Source organism: Macrotis lagotis, chromosome 1 (genome assembly GCF_037893015.1).
Source record: "Macrotis lagotis isolate mMagLag1 chromosome 1, bilby.v1.9.chrom.fasta, whole genome shotgun sequence".
NCBI classification, from domain to species: domain Eukaryota; kingdom Metazoa; phylum Chordata; class Mammalia; order Peramelemorphia; family Peramelidae; genus Macrotis; species Macrotis lagotis.
The window spans coordinates 781,536,812-781,558,915 of NC_133658.1; the positions used below are offsets into that span (position 1 = coordinate 781,536,812).

The following is a 22,104-nucleotide window of genomic DNA, read 5'->3' on the forward strand; positions in this document are numbered from 1 at the left end:
ACCCCCTTAACATCCCTGGACTGAGTGCTGTGGCAGTAGCTGTGGGGTGGCTCCACAGGCCTGCTTCTGGCTCCCAGGCCAGGAGTTCACTGAGATCTGGCTGAACTGGGCTCCATGCTCATTCTGGTGTGGCAGAATTTTCCCCCTAACCATCCAAGTTGTTCTCGATGATCCCTGGGCTGAGAGGTCTGGAAACCAACCCTGCTGCCACAGATCCAAGCATCCTGGGGAACAAGGCACCCCATGGGCTGTTCCTGGATAACTGGAGCTGCTTTGCTCTGGTGGGGATGCAATGTGATACGGCCTTCTCAACTTCATTTCTTCCTGCAGATCATCCAAGTTGGCTTGGACAAGAAAATTATTTCACTCAATCTTTCTGTGAGTTCCACCACTGTAGAATTTGATTAGAGTAATAAATTTAAGGCATTTGGAGTGAAATGAAGGGAGAGTTTCTGGGAATTTCTACTTCTTCCCTGCCATCTTAACTCCACCTTCTAAAATTAGAGGGAGAATGGAGAGGGGGAGGTATAAATGGTTCATGAAGTGATTTGACTTTGCATTCTGTTTTGGCTCATGAAAATTGTGTGTCCATGGAGGGCACATGAAAAGGGGTAAGCTGTAAAGTGATTATAATTTGATGTGATTCATGACTCTTGAGAAATATATTATTACTAGGAGGAAATGCTGTTTATGAATCAATCAACCTTCTATCAAGTCAGATAAAAGGAGTATATTTTTCAAAGGAGAGGTAACTAGAAGACAAGTTTAACAAAAACAACATATTCAAAGACTATACTAGGAGAAGGCTAGACAAAAATAGATAAATAACATCAAGTTAAAGAAGCACATAGACTCATTAGAGTAGAGGCATAGAAAGGAGGATGTGAACACAATAATCTACTCAATAGATTTGGCCCAGAGAGTAGGTAACACATTCCCACCTGGGTTTAAAAATTCATTTTACCCTATAGAGAAGTAGAGGGAGAAAGGGAAAAATGGAAAGAAAGGACTGATAAAAGGAAGGCAGGGGAAAGGGAGAAAAATATTGGTGAGAAGTAATAAGAGGAAAGGAAAGAGAAAAGTGTAAATGGGGAATGATAGCATGGAAGGAAATACAAATTTAATAATCTTAGCTGTAAATGTAAATGGGATGAATTCTTCCATAAAATGGAAGCTGATAGTAGAATGGATTAAAAATCAGAAGTTTACAATTTATTGTTTAAAAGAAACACATTTGAAGGGGCAGGTAGGTGGTGCAGTGGATAGAGCACCAGCCCTGGAGTTAAGAATATCTGAGTTCAAATGTGGCCTTAGATAATTAATAATTACCTACCTGCATGGCCTTGGGCAAGCCACTTAATGCCATTTGTCTTGAAAGAACCTAAAAAAAACAACAACAAAAATATTCAGGGAAGCCTGGAGAGATTTGCATGAACTGATGCTAAGTGAGATGAGCAGAACCAGAAAAACACTGTACACCCTAACAGCATCATGGGGGTGATGTTCAAACTTGATGGACTTGCTCACTCCATCAGTGCAACAACCAGGGACAATTTTGGGCTGTCTGTAATAGAGAATACCATCTGTATCCAGATAAAGAGCTGTGGAATTTGAACAAAGTTCAAGGACTGTTCCCTTTAATTTAGGGGAAAAAAACAGATATTGTCTGATCTTGTTATCTCTTATACTTTTTGTTTCTTCCTTAAGGATGTGATTTCTCTATCACATTCAATTTGGATCAATGTAAATCATGGAAACAAAATAAAGACTGACAGATTGCTTTCTGTGGGGGTTGGGGGGTGGGGTGGGGGAGGGAAGTAAGATTGGAAGAAAAATTGTAAAACTCAAATAAAATCTTTAATCAAAAAAATTTTAAAAAGTTAAAAAAAGTTATGGGAAAAAGTAACTTTTTAGGGTGGCTAGGTGGTGCGGTGGATAGAGTACTGGCCCTGGAGTCAGGAGTACATGAGTTCAAATCCAGCCTCAGACACTTAATAATTACTTAGCTGTGTGGCCTTGGGCAAGTCACCTAACCCCATTGCCTTGCAAAAACTAAAAAAAATAACTTTTTAAATTAATGGAAGACTATTTTTCTCTCCTCATCAGCAACCCCTTTTGTTTGTTTTCAATACTACATAGTTAAAATTTTATTTAATTCATATTCATTCAGTCATTTTTTCTGAGCTTGGATAATTGGGTGTTCGAGACTCATATGCAGATTCAAGAGAATCCTGAACTTTGAATCAAAGGATGTGGCTTTGAATTCTAATTTTGTTACATACTACCTATGTGACTTTGGCAAAATCACTGAAATTTTCTATTTCTCTGTTCCCTCAACTGTAATTTGAGGAGGGGATGGTATCAAACTAAATCTCAGAGCCTTTCTAGAACTTCATCTATGATCTCATGAATCAAGTTTCTATTCTAGCTCTTTTCCAGTCTTTGGGGTTACATATTTGTATTTATATACATAAATAAATATTATGTGCTCAAAATTATTTCACAATTCTTGATTTATATTTTCAAAGTCAATTTATAGAACTGGTTAAAACAAAATGCAACACATACTACAAATTAAATTAGAATCTATTATAACTGACCAGAAAATGTATTGGCTAAAAAGACATTGAATATACTAAAGTATTTATTTGAATGAGTTCTTTGAGATGAGAATTAGGTATGTGGAAAAAATCTAAACTCAAGTGATTAACTTTTAAAAATCTTGTACCACATAAATACAAACTGTTCAAAACTGCTTGAATAGGAAGCTCAGACTTGAAGAAAAGGAAAGACTGATTTTAAAGATCACTTTCCTTTTGGTACTCTACTGGCTTGTGCTAATTTTACTTCCTTCTCCTGAGACATGTGGCTAGGTTTAGTTTTCAGGTTTCTTTGTCCCATAGCTCCAAATGTTCTGCACTGATTTACCTTCACTACTCTGAGTCTATCCTTATCTGCCATATTCCTAGAGATTCTATTTAGAGTTCTATAAACAGTTAATCCAAGTCCTGATGAAATGTGCAGCTGCCAAGAGGTTGGCACTAACCTCCTGAGAAAGATGTGGGGTTTGGGAAGTTTGAGTCTTTGAAGCTGAAGAGAACAATAGGCTAGGGAAACCATTTGGATTTCATTAAACCAGTAGTGCTCTCCATGGGAGCTGCCACTTTCCTAATACTCACCACAACTTCTAAAAGGAAGGAAAAAATGTGATAACATTGGTCATCATTATTCATAGTAGTCTGCATCATTCCTCCCTCCACTCTGAACATCTTTCCTTGTTTTTATGCATCTAATGAGTATGAAACAGTAGCCAGATAATAACACAAGAGGAATATTATCAAGAAAAGCAGAGATACCAAGAAGCAGTTTGTCTTATAGCTGAAATTAACCCTCAGTAGAATCATTCTGAGTTTCTCTTGTACTATCTATCATATCATTAAATAAACACAAATTCTCCCCTCCCCCACCAGCAAAATCTAATCCTTTCCCAAATGGTTTTGCTTTATACTTAAATTTTCTCTCTCTTTTAGATTTTCATTTAACTAGCACAAGGACTTGAGCAAATAATGAAAATTAGCATCATATAAGCCTGATATCATTGAATAGACATTCAGTGCTTTAGTATTTATTTAATACTAACAGAATATGTAATAGTCAATAAGCATCCAATGACTTTTATTATTTTAATGAAATTATTTATTAATTAAAAATGTGTGTTGGTGGGAGGAAGTTCTTGTTAAATTTCTTGAGTGAAATAAAAAATCCAATTCAGTTTGCTCAGGTGATGAATCTTTCCTTCCCAGGTATGAAGGTGTTAGGAAGGCTATGTTGCCTGGAATGGTAATAGCTTACAATTCTTATACCTTGATTCTGCAATACATAGATTTGCACTGGACCATATTGTCTTCTTTTCCTAAGCTAATGATGGAATGGAGGAGACAAAAATCTAGTTGAGTCAAATTAGCTTCATATTTAGTCGTTTTTTTAAATTCTCCAACCTCCATTCTTTCCTTCTGGCCCAAAATCACATAGGATGAAGATAATTTTTTTTTACTTCTTTTGGTTTAAAAGAAAGCTTGGATACCAAAGTTATCTTCTTCACCCAGAGATTTCTAAATGATGAAAGAATCATAATTGGTTATAATTATGGTTATCTTTGACATACTACCCTGACTGGATTAAAAATAAATATTAAGCCAAAACATTAAAAATACTAAAATAGTCCCTTAAGATTTCTTCATTTACCCATTCTTCTCCAGGATAACTTAAATAGGTAGCTATTTCTGTGCATCAGATTTTTATGTTTTAGTTGATCATCCAATAGACTTTCAAAAATTTACCTTCTAAAGACAACATTCACCCTCCCCTGCCACACACACACATAAACACTTCTCAATCTATTGTTGAGGTCAATAACATGACCCTTTGGAGAGTCACAATGGTTATGTGGATGGGAAATTTGCCTTGAAATCAGCAAGACCAGGGTTCAAATCCCATCTCTGCAATATGATGGCTGTGTGACTCTGGCTAGTGGCAATCTCTCAGTGCCCCAGGCAATTCTCTAATACTTCAAGTTTAAAAAAAAAAAACACAACCATTTCCCATTCCTGCTTTCTGCTCTCAAGAGCTTATTCACCATTGACTAACATTTTTGTCAGCTGTCACTACAAAGCCCCCCCCCATTCCTAAAAATTCTACCTTCTCATCAGAGTATCCATTGTACAACTGTTCCTATTCTGCTATTCATCTTCAACATGGCTCTAAAACTTAAAAGAAAAAATCAGAGACAGAAATTGTGGTATGAGAGAGATTCTCCATATGCTTGTTATTTAGATCCCAGGAATAATTATACAAGGGACAATAATTACTTTGCAGCAGATTGGCAAATCAATGACATCTGAGATAGATTAAAGAGCTCATCTGCTGTGTTCTGTACCTCAGTCATTATGGCACCCTGGTGACTGTAGAAGAGAGATCTTTAAATAACCCACATCATGCTTTGTTATTGCTTTTGTACGTAGTTTCGGCATTTTCCCAGGGTTTTAGTGATTATCTCACAAAGAGGTGTGTTGCATGTATTATCATTACCATGGCTTAAGTTATTGCTTTAAGAGTTAGCATGAGAAGGTATTGCTTGGGAATAAATTTTAGAAATATGTACAATTTAATGCTAAAAACACATCCCTAACTTGGTGACTTTCACTCATTAGCATTCCTTATGAAAGTTATGAATGCAAATGCAAAAGAATCCATAAGCTCAAAAGTCTTTCCTACTTCGTTGTTGTTCAGTAAACATTGTTCTATGCTACATGCCAATATATAATCCTTTACCAATTAAACCTAATAACTGCTATTATAGAGCAAAAGTCTCCTCCTATGTGTCAGTGAAGACTCTTGTCAAGCATAAAAAATCATGCTTAAAAAGTACAATCCCTGAATTTGAAACTGAAGTGATTTTAATTTTCATGGAAGCCATTATATGAGGATCCCTGAAGCCTGAAGTGAAAAACTGGGAAAATAACTCCACCTAGAATGATACATTTCGTATTCATTGTCCGTGTTACTTTTCCCCTAGTAATTCACTCAGTTTTCAAAATTTTATAGCTGATCCATGAGTGCTCTTCCTGTCAACCAAATGATTCCCATAATATGAATGTGAAGTCTCATGAGGCACTTGACTGACACCTTCCATTTTGCATAGATTGCCATGTACAAGACTATTTTCTGTTTACCAAAAATTTAAGGTGGATATAAGCTAAATATAATAGAAGGGGAAGATCTATTTTCTTATACCTTATTTGTTCTTCCAAATGAAATGGGGCCTCATCTTTAAAATTTAAGTGAGACCCAGGACAAAAGTAGCTTCATATAAAAACATTCTGACAAGGTAGCTTTTGGCTACAATTCTGCTACATCTTGGATTAGAATACTACTGATGGTTAATTGCCTCTAGCAAAATAAAATAAATCAGTGCCCATGATATATAGTCAAGTTTATATTTGTGTTATTTATGATGTCATATGTATTATATAAGCTGCAAAGAGAACCTCTAAAACTACCCATGTACATTTTAGTTATTAAAATAATATAATCATGTGGAGGTAATTATTCTTTAATGTGGATAATAGAGGTTAACATGTTCCATACCACATGATATTTTTTGTGTGTGTCAGACAATCTAATACCTGCTAACACAATGCCATTCTAATGTACAACTGTTACAGTGATCCATATTAAATTATCTTTAATATATATTGAGCAATATTTATTCCCTAATGGGGTGTCCTTTCTGTCACATAGATGGATTATTTCATAAGGGACATAATATATTCTGGAGAAAATTAGAATTTTATAGTTTATTTTTTCCTGATCTTAAGACTCAAAATACTTGTTCTTGGCAATATTAGAATCCCATTGGGCACTATATTTAATATTGTATTGATGTAAATAAACAAATAGTGATCCACCTTCTCTATTTCTGATCTGAATATTTTGTTAATACTAGGTTAAACTTTGGAACTTCTGAATTTATTCTGAATTAAGAGTAATTCTAAGGGAAAATTCAGTGAAGTCATATGAAAGGAATTAGTCCAAAGAAGGGGTTAATGAAATGAAAATTGAAATCATATACACATATATGTTAATGTGCACAATATATGTATAGATAATATATATATGTATATACATTTGATATATATATATGTGTGTGTGTGTGTGTGTGTGTGTGTGTGTGTGATTTGGAATATCTAAGTAATAAGCTAATTTTAGAGTGATGCTACTAGCTATGATAAATAATTTATCATCTGTATCCTCTGAATTCTTTTTATGTGGATGTACAGGTCTAAAAATGTGGAATATAAAAATATGCCAATAATGCAACAATAATGGAAGACAAAGTTTGATACTTTAGTAAGCCTCAAACTAGCCCCTATTGCCCAGGGAGAGATGTGAATAAATGAGAAAGAATGTTGGAAATATTTGATATTAGAATGAAGTGACAATGGAGAAATAAAGTGTAAAAGAGAGGCTAAATAATGTTCAAAAGTGCACACCAAGGCAGACTAATATTGTACTCTCTGGCATAAATCTGGAACATTTCTAATCACTCCCCTAAATACCCACAGCACCTGTCCTAAATAGTATCAGGCAGCCAGATGACAGTGAATACATTTTTCATGTTAATGATAATGAATTTGAGTTGCCTCTTGGTATTTCACAATTTAGCCTAAATTATTTTGTACAATCTAAAATTATATTATCATATATTCTTATGACCAATTTTAAAATAAAATTGAGACTGTATTCAAGAAGGCATTGTTTACTAGACACCAGCATGTCATGCTGATAAAACATTGAATTTTAGAAACTTAATTACTGGTCAACCCACTGGTTTGAAGTAATGAGTTTCCAGACTCTCCATTAAGTGTCAAACACTAGATTCATTCTCCAAATAACAAATCACAGAGTCCCACATATTGTAAGGGAAAAACAGTGTAAAATTTAAACCATAACTGAGTAGTAATAAATAGAATTTAAGTATAAAGGCAAGTGACAATACTGGGAAGTCTACCTCAAGTTTTATTTCTCCTAATATCTTCACCCAGAAGTAACCAAGGAAAATTTGTTTAAGAGGGAGTCTCTTTAATTTTCCAGTTTCTAAGATGCAAATGCATAGAAGCTCATATTTTGAATTGCTATCAATGATTTTGATTAATTACTGTTATTCAGCTTTAAACTGAGAAAGCACGGTTTTTTGGGTTGATTTTGCTAAATAGTTGTTGTATTTCCATTTGAGTATATTTTCCAACATTGGTGTTATCTCCATGGTGATACTGACATCAATTCCTTACACAGAGAGCTATGATTATCAAGTCACTTCAAATTATCTCCTAAGTGCCTTAGGAGAGATGCTATCGTCTGAAAATATATTTTTTTACAAATAAGGTTTAATATATATCAAATGATTTTCAAATCTGCACTTTATCACTGGATTTCTAATGAGGAGCAGTTAATTCCATTTCAGTCTGAAGTTCTACGATACGTGGGAGATGCTATGTGAAAAATCTTTTTTTTAAAGGTCAAATGTCAGTTCAAACATCAGTCAAATAAACTCAGGATGTAGAGAAGGCAGAGTCACTCATCAAAATTCTTACCCAACTGTTTCAAATCATATTCTCAATTAGAAAAATGTGGAAACTTTAGACTTAATTGCTGTATAATGAAAATATTCTGCTTTTCAGAGTTTCTTAATTCCATGGCTATGAATGGGATTCATAGATATTACTTACAGCACCTTGCAAAGATAGATAGCATTATAGGAACTTAAATAACCAATAACAAGATAATGGTAACAAGAAGACAAAGTGAATCACTACTTTATAACAGAGCTCCATAGAACAAGATTAGATCTAAATTCTTGAAAAAATAATGTGAGTTCATATCCTGAGTATGACATAGCTACATGTATACAAACATATAACTGGATCTATGCTAAATACTTTAATTTGACATCTGTGACAGAAATATAACAATGAATATAGTAATATAAGTTTACATTTTTTTCTCTAAGCGAATTGCATAAAACATTGTTGAAGTCTGTTCATTCTGATGAAATGAGATTGCACTGTACATGACTCTTTTCTTACTTGATCTGATTCTCTTCATTGGACAATGGTTAGCTAGGAAAGGGTGGAATCTTCTTACCTACTGCTCCTTAAACCTATTATGTCTATTTCTCTATTTGGATGTTTAGGGAAAATCCACAACAAAAAGCAAAAGAATGGACAAAATGGATGCGAGGAGCTTCTTGTAGCCATATGGTAACATACACACATACATATGAATATATCTATGTGTATATATATAATTTATATGAATTTATGTGGTGAATATATGTATGTATATACATATATATGATTATATACTCATCAATATTCATAAATGAAAATGTTCCTCAATTCAAAAGAAGTCATTCAGCAATATTTAGCTTCTATACATGAATATAAGAATTAGCATGATCCTATAATGATCCATGTTCTAACTTTAAGTGTCCATATACTTTCAGGTAGTCAAGCTATCTCCTACTTTGGTATAGGGGCTGCTAAGTTCTATGTCTAACTAGGTCACAAGGCCTAGAATAGGTATAAAGTGCCCTAGGATTCAAGTAGGGAAGAGCCCTGACATGATGTCACAGTATTTTCTCTTCTAGATGGTGGAAGGCAAAGTCCTTGTCCTAAAGGAAGTGGAGAACTCAGAGAGAAGCAGGAAATATATAGTCTCTCCTCTCCATCTAGGAAAATGATTTGCCAGTGCCCTACTTAAGGGTGAGATTAGAACCCAAGAATTATATTAATGATAATGCTTACAAGACTTACTTTGTATACTTTCCATTCACATAATTCAGAAACTTTGGGGAATATTTATTAAGCCTTAACATTAGGAAATTATTTTATAGAAAGTTTTAAATCTCTAATCCTTAGCTGTACAGCTGGGATCAAATCACACTGTAACTCAAATCTCTGACCTAGAAAAAAACCCATAGAATTTAATATATCTTCATTACTAATCATTTCCAGGGCAGGGAGAGCAATGAGTAACCATGGAGTAAAGAAACAGTCACATATCACAATAGGGCTACAGAACAAATGCTTCCAGATCATTAATTAGAACAGGCCACTTTAATTTATTTTGATTCCAAACTCTGACTATCCTTGCAACACAGTGCCCCTGACTTCAGGGGAGGTCAAAAATGATGTAGATTCCTTTTTTCATGCAGTGTTGGTCAAGGGGAGGAGGGTTCAATTTTAGGGAATCATGCAATAAAAACCTGCAGGCCACTGCAGTGATTGTGGGCAGGGGGAATTTACCAGGTCTGAATATAGTGGACCTATACAAACTTCCATGATGGGGGGAGTCACATTGTTAAAAGTAGTATCAATCAATGAGAAGGAGAACTTGCTTTTTTTATTTCTGCAGACCATACAATAGGAACACTTGTCTACTTTATGCTACACTATAAAATAGGCCAATTAAATATTGTTAATCTTTGAAAAGCACTGAACTTCACACTTGTGTCCACCATCATTGGAAGTAGTTCAAAAGACCAGTAAGTAACCCTGTTCCATTCTTATGAGGCAACAATCTATCATGATTCACAGACTCAGGAAGGAGGGAAATACAGAGATAATGGCATTTATTACATTATAGCAGTGCCATGCTCTGTACATAGTAGGTATTTAATAGGTATTAGACTATAGGGCATAAATTAAGCAAGTCCCAGAATCTATCTACATTGTAAAGTGCTTTGATGAAAACCATTTGAGGGACCAATGTAAATTTCTTTTGCAATTTAAAGCAAATTTTCAATGAGAAGAGGAAAAAGATTTCTTTCTCATTATTTAATCTGCTTCGAAGAACTCTACTTCTTTTAAATTTTGTTTTACAATAATTACCTTTGAAAGACATGTCTACTAGGCAGACAGACAGGGTTTTCTGCACATATGAAATCCCCACTGCAGTAATCCTTGTTTGATACTAATCCTTCTAAATAAGTGTAACCACATTAGAATATTAGGTTAAAGTTACATAATACACCAAATATACAGTAGTATACTCTGAAAAGCTGGTTCAATTGTTATGTGAAATGTTATTATCCAGAAAGAGAAAGATATATAAAAATAGGTAATATCCCTAAAATATTTAACTGACTTACAATTCTGACTGGGAAGTTGACCAAACCTCTGTGGAATCTGTAAGAAATGTCTCATCCAAAAATTATAAAATTTCCTTTACTGAATAACACATTGAATCTAAGAATGCAGACTTCACACTGGCTCTCCTATGTTTTTCAGTGGGTACAATTCTTAAGGTCATGTCACCTCATGGATATCAAACAGAAAACCTAAGGACATTATTTTTAGGTTTTATTTGATAACAGGACCATGATTATAATTTACTTTTATAAAGTGGCCAATAGTAACTTTTTTAGGGATGAATGCATTTGATTGTTTTAATTGTTTTCCCCTCCAGTTTGTTTACTGACAGCCATCACCCACCTTATTCTAGTATTATTGCGTGACATTACACAGAAATTGTACTGCTTGCCCAGGACGATGCAGTGAAAGAGAGAAAGGGTTTCTCTTCACTTTTCTGTCTGGACCCAGGGTTCTGGGCTTGTGCTTTTGTGATGAGTCTTTGATCTGCAGCAGGTTTCATAGGCTTGTCTCCCGAAGGAACATGGTGCCAATGTTATAGGAAACCTTCTTCATTCGAGTTGAAGATATTGAGGGCTTTGGCTGCTTGGGACCAGTTGTGAGCTCCAGAAAATAACAGATTCCAGGAATTTCCTTTGGAAAGTTGTCCGGAAGCTCTTCACGGGACCGAGGGATGAAGGTAAAACTGTCTTCTCTCTTCAGTAACCTGGTGACAACAGAAATGGAAATGTGAACAAAATAACTAAGAAAGAAAGTCACAGACTTTGATCAGCTTACACAGATAATAAAAGGAAACTTTCTCCAAAAAATTTTCAATTTAATTCAATAAAAAATGTACTAAGTTTCTACTTTGTACCTGTGCTAAGTGCTGGGGACAAAAATAACAATAGAGGCAAAAGTCAGGTCTGCCCTCAAAGAGCTCACAATAAAGCATGCAAATATATGTATATAAAGTAAGCTAAGTACAGGATAAATGAGAAATATATATATATATATTTTCTGTATGCCCTAATGTTATTTGCTGCTACTCCCTCTGTATTCAACAAACTTCAGTGGTTCCCCTCATCTCAAAGATAAAATACAAAATGCTCTTTTTGTCATTCAAAACTCTTCATAGCCTACTTTGCTTTAATTTCAATCTTCTTACACCTTACTCTCTATCTTATAATTTTCAGTTCAATGACAGTGGCTTCTTTCCTTTTTCTCCTCACTCCATTGTTTTGCTCTTTAGGAATTCTTTCTGACTGGTCCCTAATCCTGAATGTTTTTCCTCCTCATCTTTGCCTACTGGCTTTCCCAACTTTCTTAAAATCCAAATTAAAATCAGATCTTCTTAAGAAGTCTTTATCAACCCCCTCAACTCTAGGGTCTTCCTCTTTTAGTTATTTTCTATTTATCCTGTATAGCTTGCCTGTATGTTTTTATTTGCTTATTGTCTCTCTATTCTGTCAGACTGTAAGCTCCTTGAGAGCAGGAACTTTCTTTTATCTCTTTTTTATCACCTGTCTTTACCTTAGTGTTTATAGAATGACTATGAATATTCAAGTTTGTTCATTTTAAAATATTGAAAACAATTTATTTGAGAATTATTACTCAAAATCATTTTAATTCCTAGTAAATAATTTCACATACTACTCAAAAGTGGCATTTTAAAATAATTATAAATTATAAGTATATGTATATATATATGTGCATAGATATATGTACATCTATACCCTTAAGTCTTCAAATAGCTTTTCTAAAACTAACTCTGTGAAGTAGATAGTATAAATGTTATTTTTTAATGAGGATATGGAAGTTCATAGAAAGACTTTGAGAAACCCCTCTAATTGTTGAGCATGTCCAGTTCCTAGAGGGCATTCTTTCATATTCTCAAGAATAAAAATCACCTTCCAAAATTAATCTCTGGTACAGATTCAGTCTCACACAAACGACATGTCTTCCTATCATAGTATTCAATGCTTCTCTAATAATTGAGGGATATATGCCTCTGGATGTCTAGACAGAAACATTTCCAAAGCCTACTGTGTCCCACTTATCATTTAACTGAATTCTCTCCTAGCATTAATTAACACATACTGTGAAATATTTTAATCTCAATTTCAGTAGAGCTAAGGGGAGGGCACAAAAACTTTTAACCTCACCTCTGATAAGAAGGGAATTCAAATTTGTACTCTTGAAATGGAATTTATCTGATGGGTGGACAAGTATGTCATTCCAATAACTCACTATAAGGAAATTGATGAAGGTTAATGAAATTCTGAAATAAGGGTAGAAATGAGGAACTTCTAACTATCTTTTGATATATCTATCTTTATCTATCTCTTTATCATCTATCTATCTAAAATGCCCCCTGAAAGTCACTATAGGAAAACTATTATTTCCAAAGTTTCTCATAAAATGAGAAATCAATATTTCTTTCAGAAATATTGCTTTTCCCCCCATGTTTAGCACCCCTCAAAGGAACAATAAGATTGATTTTAAAATTCCTTTCCAAAAGTACATATTGATTCAATTACCTCTATAATATACCTCAAAAGGTAGGAAGTGAGACTTATTGTATGCCTCAAGGGCTTTCAAATCCCTCATTTCTGCTCACAATAATCATGTGATGGATAATAGAGATAATGTTTTCATTTCTCAGAATGGAAAATCTAGGTACCTATTTATACAAATAAATGTTATTCTGAGTAGTAAGAAAGCACTAACAGCTAGGGATATCAGCAAAAGACTATAGCAAGTATCACCTAAGTTGAGTTAGATTTTATTTTTTTTATACTGCACCAAAATCATCAATAAAATATATCATTTCTATGCCTGAATTATGAAGTACATTAAACATTTCATAAGGAAAAAATTATATATGATCTAAATATCACAGAATTTTTAAAAAAAAGAAGAGACTAGAGAAGTCATCTACTTCAAGCTTTTACCAAAACACGCATTCTCTCCACAACATGGTCATTTCATGTATGCTTTACCAGCATGTAGTACCCCATTTACATTTTTAGTTAACACTAAATTTTAAGAAATTCTTACTTGTACTGTTAAAATCCACTTATACACAGTCTCTCTTTGTTGGACCTAGTTTTTGTGTCTTCTAAAGGCTAAGTAAAGTGAACATTAGTTCACTTCCAGTAGAGAATATATAAAGGAAGATAGATTTCATGCCCTCTCCAACTCTTCTTTATACTATTTACAAAGTTCTAGTTTTTTGTTTTTTTTTTTACACAATGAGCCTCTGGCATGCTCTTCCTCATTTGAATTTTCTTCTTATGTATGTGGTACTCATAAATGAATAGATAATTTCACAATTTTCTGGCCATTGAAGAGTATAAGAGGACTTATTCCTTTCCTTCTTGATATTGTATTTCTATTAACAACCTGGTTGCAGTAATTTTAAAAAAACAAACTGTTGTCTCCATAATGATACATTTTTGAGCTTGTAGTCAATAATCAAATCTGCCAGATATAACGAGACTTTTCTCAGCTCTGCCTTAGTTAAATCCAATTCATGAGCAAGACAAGGCATGATCTTATTGATATCATTGGTCCTCTTTGAGAACTAAGATTGAATCATAACAACATACACACTCATGCCAGTGTAATTATTGTTCTCAAGGCCACATGCCAAGACTTAGATCTTCATCTATTTTAACTTCTTTCTCCTTTTTTCTCTCTCTTTGATTTCACTGGTGCAGAGTGGATGAATCAGGAAGAAACTCCTCCCCAATACTCCTGCCCAAACAAGATCTAAATGAAAGTGGGAAATACTTAACAAAATAAATTTAAAAAATAGAACATAGATAATGTTAGCATGTGATTTTTTAAGTTAACATACTGCTTCATGTGCTTTTAGTATACCCCCCTTTCTTTTTTGAGTTCAACATTACTGGTATAGAGATCTCAGTAAGGCATTCCCTACCTACAACTAATCAGATCAAGTTCAATTAATAACTTTACAGAGTTGTTCAGGGTCATTGAGAGATTAACTGACCCTGACCTATATACTGTATCACACAGATAAGCTGCATGTCTTAAACCCAGTTTTGTCTGGTTCTGAGATAGCTTTGTATCCACTTTCCTGCACTGACTCTCTCTTTCCTTCTGGCTGTCTTATTTTTCTCTACAAAGGCTTCAGGGTTTAGAAAATGGAAATGCAGATAAATGGTTCAAGACTACGATTAAGCTTGTCATAGCTCTCAAACTAAGACAAATCTAATAGGACAAATTTAAGGTTTTTGACTTGGAAAAAAGAAATCAGTTTCACAAGTATTAATGTCTGGGAAAGTGTCTAGAAAGACATTAATCCTTAAAAAAACTGTGGCTTTTAGAGGACTCTAGATCCAATATAAGTCAACAAGGAGATATAACACTGAAGAAAGCTAATGCAATCTCAGAATGCAAGAATCAAGAAACATTTGGGTTTTTGTTTTTTTCTTTTTACTTTTTGAAAAGCGATGGGGCTAAAGTAACTTGCCCAAGGTCACAAAGCTATTAAGTATCAAGTATCTGAGATCAAATTTGAACTCACGTTCAGGGCCAGTGCTCTATCCACTATACTACCTCAAGTAGCATTTATTAAGCTCCTATTATATGGCAGGTTTTTGGAATAGGCATTGAGATACAAAAAAAATATGAGCCATTCCTATTATTTTGTATAGATTGTTAGGTTTTTTTGTACTATATCTAGAGCAATGTCATACATAATGGCTATCTAATAAATACTTTTAATACTTGCAATTAAAAATTAAAATTAATAATAACAATTTAATATTTGTGATACTTGCAATTAAGAATTGTTTCAATTAATATTTCATAATTTTAAGTTCTTTAAGAATTAGGTTTCAGTGGGTAGTACATGAATTATATCCAAAAGCTCTTGTTCCTATATTTCCTGAAAATAAAAGACAAAATCCAACACATAGAAAATATGACCTAAAAATTTCCATTATTTTAATGACTCCAAACTCCCCTATATATATATATATATGTATATATATACATATATATATATATATATACACACACACACACACACACACACATGTAAATGTATGTATCTTTGTATTGCAAGGCAATTTGTACTAAGTGACTTGCCCAGGGTCACATAGCTAGTAAGTATAAAGTATCTGGGGCTGTATTTGAACTCAGGTTCCCCTGACTCCAGGACCTATGCTTTATTCACTGTATCACCCAGCTCCCCCACCCCATTTTTATTTGTACCTAGCTCTGGCAGTTTGCTTTAATGGAACTCCACAGGCCATCAGTGAAAAGTGGAACAAGATGTTCACCTATGAAAGTACAGTTCCTTTGTGCTTTCCTTCAGTTTCTCCTTAGAAAGTGGAATCAAATAGTTGTCTCTCCTCTCCATGTTATTTTTTTATTTTTGCAAGGCAAATGGGGTTAAATGGCTTGCCCAAGGCCACACAGCTAGGTAATTATTAAGTGTCTGAGACTGGATTTGAACCCAGGTACTCCTGACTCCAAGGCTGGTGCTTTATCCATTACGCCAGCTAGCTGCCCCTCTCCATGTTATTATACTCACTTCTGACTAGCTATTTGCACTTTGGCAGAGAAGAAAATCCCTTTACAATTTAATTTATCTCTTGATATCTTAAATATACAGCACTAATAATCACTCTGGGTGGTCTACATGGTTAGCTTGTTTAGGGAATACACAATTTTGTTATTGATAAGATCAAATAGAAATAATTTCCATTTAAGAGAAAGAAATACAAAAAGAAAGAAAAAGAAAAGAGAGAAAGATAGAGAAAAGGAGGAACAGAGGAACAGAGAGAACAGAGAAGGAGAAAAGGGAGGGAGGGGAGAGAGAGAGAGAGAGAGAGAGAGAGAGAGAGAGAGAGAGAGAGAGAGAGAGAACACGAACATAAAGGGAATGTGAAGGAGAATACGAGGGGAGTACCTAAAGAATAATTTCATCCAGTTCCTGAATTTCTATGCTGTCCACAGCAAAATGGAGTATGCCTTTACTCCTGAAGCCAAGAAGTGTAAATATCTAGGCCGAGACTAACAAAACAATCTGAGTTAGTGGGGAGTTGTTTTAAATCTGATGAAGAAAGATATCTAAATCATGACCTTGAACAAATGATCAAATGTATTGAGGGATTGTATATGGTAATCACAGAAGCATATTATGAGGTTGAAGTTCCTCTATTGGTTCTAGTGCTCAGTCTGATAATACAATCCACTCCTTCTGTAACAAATGACTAATATGGAATTTTAAATTCTACATAAACAAAAATTAATACCCAAGGTAGCAGATTTGTTGATGCACAGACATATTTAGCAGAATGCATTATAAGTATTAAGAAGCCATGGAAATATTAATTTACTACATCATTCATTTCTTCAAACTCAATACTCTCCTTTAGCTGAAGGGATTTTTAAAGAATAATCAGCACCATGGATAGGCCTACAAATATCAATAGCATGCAGTTATTACTGCCCACATATCCATAGTCCTAAAGGACTAAGCAGTGCATGGAAATGGGACCTCATTCATTAGATTTGGCTCAGCTGCCATCGAATCTGACAATCGTGAACTCCCAGGATATAAAAATATCCTCTTGAACTGGTAAACAAGGGGCAATTATTATTTATCACAAATGGCTTCTGGGAGAAATGGGGCTGGGTAAAATGGCAGAAAACTTTTAACAACAAAAGTTCACCTCCAACATTTAGAATCAAACAAATTTACTCTGATGAAATTTTGATGGAAATAATATTGGTTAAAAATTTTTAATGATGGAAAGGGTTAGTGATGAGATACAATGCAATGAAACCTGATAAGATCTTGATTTTAATTCTAGGTTTACCAATTACAACATGACTTTTGCTAAATTTTTTATATAATTTGGTACATTATATTCAGTTTATTCATCTGCAAAATTACAGATTCGGTCTGGATGAGCTCTAAGATTTCTTTCCACTCTCAGTCTGTGGTTGTGGAGGTTCTGGACAGCACCTACCTTCTCAGCACAAATGAACAAGCCCTGGTCTGAAGGGCTCCTAGATTGAATAAGCAGCCTGCTGCCTCCTCTCTTCACTAAGCTTCCTAACCCCACAAAGAGACTAAGATCTCTAAATCACAACAATATTGCAGCTCAGGAATTTGAGAGTTATGCTGTACAAGTTGTCTAACTTTAAACTTCTCTTCACCTTCTTTCATCAATAGAACTTGGAATAATTCCTCAAATACTATCATACAACAATTCCCTTCTATTTTTCTTTCCATTCCATAATTTCCAAAGTTACCCTTCCTTTCTGTTTTTACTTCTAAGACATATTCCCAAATATTTTATACTTTCTATGTGGTTTATTTTATATTTTGTCACTTTGCTAGAATTATTCATTTTTCAACTAATCTTTTGGTTGAATATTTAGGATAGTCAAAGTATATCATATTGTCTATGAAAAATTAATTGTTTTATTACTTTATTGTTCTTTATGATTTTTCTGTTTATTTTTCTCTCATTAGTATTGTTAAGATTTCCAATACAATTTGAATAATACTGGTGGGCATCCTTGTTTCATACCTGGGAAAGCTTCTAACATATATTCATTATAAATAATAAATGCTGATGGCTTTAAAGAAATGCATCTTATCATTTTAAATGCTTCCCATTTATACTAATATTTCAGGTGTATTTTAATAGGAATATATGTTGTATTTTATCAAAATCCTTTCTGACTTCATTGATATAATCATTTTTTTTGTTACTTTTGTTATTGATATAATCAACTAAATTACATGTTTTCCTTATGTGAAGCCATCCCTAAATTCTTGGAACAAAACTCAATTATCATATAGTATATCAGTTATATATTGTTGTAATCCCCAAATTAGCATTTTATTAAGGATTTTTGCATCTATATTCATTCATTAATGAAATTGGTATATATTTTTCTCTTTTTTTTCTCTTCCTGGTTTAGGTGTAAGTACCATATTTATTTTATTAATGGAGCTTGGTAGAACTTCTTATTTGTTTATTATTCCAAACTTATTTAATACTTAAATTAGTTGATCTTTATATATTAGGCAGAATTCACTTGTAAATTCATCCATTTCTTAGCCTTTTTTTCTCAAAAAGCCTATTTATGGCCTGTTCATTTTCTTTTTTTCCTAAAATAAGTTTATTTAGATGATTTATTTCTTCTTTTGTTAATCTAGGGAGTACACTGTTTTGTAAATATTTTACTATTTTACATAAATTGCTAGATATATTGGCATATAAGTGAGTAAAATAATTGCTTTGATTTCATCTAATTAGTGATATAATCACCTTTCCATTGATTTGATTTTTTTTTGTTAAAAACATATAAATGAATGACATCTATTTTATTATGTGTTTTTCCATAAAAGATCAATGCCTAGTTTTATTTATGAATTTAATGCTTTTCAGAGGATGGAGCCAATATGGTGGGAGAAGCCAGGAAGGTGCCTGAGCTATTCCAGGTTTTCATAAAAAACCAATATTAAATCAAACCTCTTAAAGAATTCTGGAGTGACAGAGGGAGGCTATTGGTCACAACACAGATCAACAACTAAGGTTCTGAGATCAAGGATTTGCAGACAAGTTTTAGACAGAATAGCCATGAGATCTCCAGTCCCACTCCAGAGGTCAAACTGCTAGCTCCAGGATTTAGGGAATAACTTGCATAACTAGGCCAGATCACTCCAGTTGGCAAGCTGCCAGATCCTGGGCCCCAACATAGACAACTAGGGACCAGATCCCTGACTTCCAATACAAGAAACTTGGTATAGTTCTCCCTATGCCCCAGGAACAGAACTCAACTTTAAAAATGAGCAAAATACAGAAAAAATTCCTGACCATAGAAAGTTATTATAGCAACAGGAAAGATCAAAACACAAACTCAGAAGAGGAAAACAATGTCAAAATTCCTACATGTGAAGCCTCAAAGGAAAATATTAATTGATCTCAAGTTCAAAAAGTCCCCTTGGAAGAGCTCAAAAAAATTTTTAAATGAAGTAAGAGAGGTAGAATAAAAATTGGGAAGAGAAATTTGAATGATACAAAAGAATTATGGGGAAAAAGGAGTCAACAACTTGGAAAAGGAAGCAAAAAAATTAACTGAAGAAAACTACTCTTATAAAAATAGCATTGGTAGAATGGAAAAGGAGGTACAAAAGTTCACTGAAGAAAATAATTCCTTAAAAGTTAGGATTGAGCAAGTAGAAACTATTGGCTCTATGAGACATCAAGATTCTATCAAACAAAATGACAAGGATGAAATAATAAAAGAAAATGTAAAATGCCTCACTAGAAAGACAAATGGCCTGGAAAACAGGTCCAGAAGAGATAATTTAACAATTATTGGAGGGGGCAGAGCCAAGATGGTGGGGTGAAGGCAGGAATTCCCAGAAACTTGTTCCCCAAAAAACTTCAAAGGCCATCAAATTATGACTCTAGCCATGATCTGGATGGGCAGAACCCACAGAAAGGCTGAGTGGTACAATTTCCCAGTCCAACAAAACTTAGAAGATCTTCAGGACAGGTCTGTTCCACTGGGACTGGAGGTTGGCAAAAGCAGCAGCGTAACACAGCCAGGCTGGACATCTGGTTCCAAGCAGAGGGAATGGTTTAATTATCAGGAACAGACAGAAGGGATGGTGAGAGGGTGGTGTGGGTCTCAGAGTGGCCCTGTGGTGAGAACCTGCGGTGGGAGTTGACAGAGCCACCCAGCATGTCCAGAGCTCTCAGCCTATAGATGGTAAGGGGGTCGAGGCAGACTGCAGAGGTCTCTCTGCTCTCCCTGGCAGGACTCAGCTGTTTGGCTGCACTCAGATCTAGGTTTGCAGTTTAGGCTTCCATACTACCATAACCAAGCCAGGACCATCCTTATGGCTCCATGGAAGAGGGGAGAGCCTGAAGCCTTTCATAAGATTTTAGAGGAATTAAGACCCCTATGGATTGTCCCAAAACAACCTAAAGTCTTGGAAGTGTGGTAAATCAGTCATAGGCTGAGGAAAGAGCAAACAACAGGAAAAGAAGAAACAGGCCATAGAAAATTACTTTGGTCCCATGGAGGACCAAAATACATACTCAGATGATGAAAAAAATCGAAGCTTCTGTATCCAAAACTTCCAAAAGAAATATAAAATGGGGTCAGGCTATGGATGAGCTCAAAAAAGACTAAAAACAATTAAGGGAGGTACAGGAAAAATTGGAAGGAGAAATGAGAGTGGTGCAGATAAATCATGAAAACCAAGTCAGCAACTTGATGGAAAAAATACAAAACATATTGAAGAAAATAACATTAAAATCCAGTTTAGGCCAAATATAAAAAGCAAAAGGTCTTGGTTTATAACTGAGAATCAACTAACCAGCAAAACTAAACATCCTCTTTCAGGAGAAAAAAGATGGACTTCCAATGATACAGGGAACTTTCAAACTTCCCTGTTGAAACAACCAGAGCTGAACAGAAAGTTTGATCTTCAAGTACAGGACTCTGATGAACCATAGAGGGGGTAGATGAGATGGTCTAATTATGAAGAATTTAATGATGTTGACCTGTATATATTCCTGCATGGGAAGAAGATACTGATAACTCTCACATGAACTTTCTCATTTATAAGAGCAGTTAGGAGCATATATAGACAAAGAACTGAATATGATGGGATAATATAGTAAAAAGATGGAGTCAATGGGTAATAAAGGAAAGTACTGGGAGGAAGGGAAAGGAGAGGAAGAGGGAGCTAAGATATTTTACATAAGAGTCAAGACAATGGAGTGGAACAGGGAAGGGAAGGAGAAATGGGTGAGCCTTCATTCTCATCAGAGAAATGGCTCAGAGAGGAAATAACATACATAGTAGGATATAGAAATTTATCTAACCCTAGAGAAAAGTAAGAGGAAAGGGGTGAGCTAAGGGGGAACAGGGGGAGGGATGGGGGGGAATAGGTGATAGAAGAGAGGGAAGATCATGAGAGAAGGTACTCAGATACATCACACTTTTGAACAGGGACTGGGTGAAAGGAGAGAGAGAGAGAGAGAGAGAGAGAGAGAGAGAGAGAGAGAGAGAGAGAGAGAGAGAATGAATAAATGAGAGTGGGAAGGAATAGAGTGGAGGCAAATACAGCTAGTAATAGAAACTGTGGGAAAAATATTGAAGCAACTTCTTTGGTGGACTTATGATAAAGAAGGCAGCTCCTCCCAGAGACAGAGTTGTTGGAATATGAACACAGACTGAAGTACATTTTTTTCTCTCTCTCTCACTACTCTTAAAGTTTCTCATCCATTTTGGGGGGGAGGGAGGTTTATGATTACTCTCATAACAAGATTATTGTAATAGTATAAAATAAAAAATAAAAAAAAATATTTAGTTCTATTCTGAACATAAATACCAA

The 22,104-nt window shown here is 34.5% G+C and overlaps 1 protein-coding gene across 2 annotated transcripts in view; it reads right to left on the reverse strand.

The window, feature by feature from the left end:
* Positions 1-1,410: 1,410 nt before the first annotated feature.
* GUCY1A2 (guanylate cyclase 1 soluble subunit alpha 2) overlaps positions 1,411-22,104 on the reverse strand; it is a 406,888-nt gene continuing 386,194 nt past the window's right edge. Inside the window, exon 8 of one of the 2 annotated variants that reach the window (XM_074216597.1) lies at positions 1,411-11,418. In XM_074216597.1, coding sequence (XP_074072698.1) covers positions 11,211-11,418 — 208 coding nt within the window. In that variant the 3' untranslated portion in view covers positions 1,411-11,210. The remainder of the gene's footprint in view (positions 11,419-22,104) is intronic. The other variant, XM_074216599.1, reaches the window with a different exon arrangement.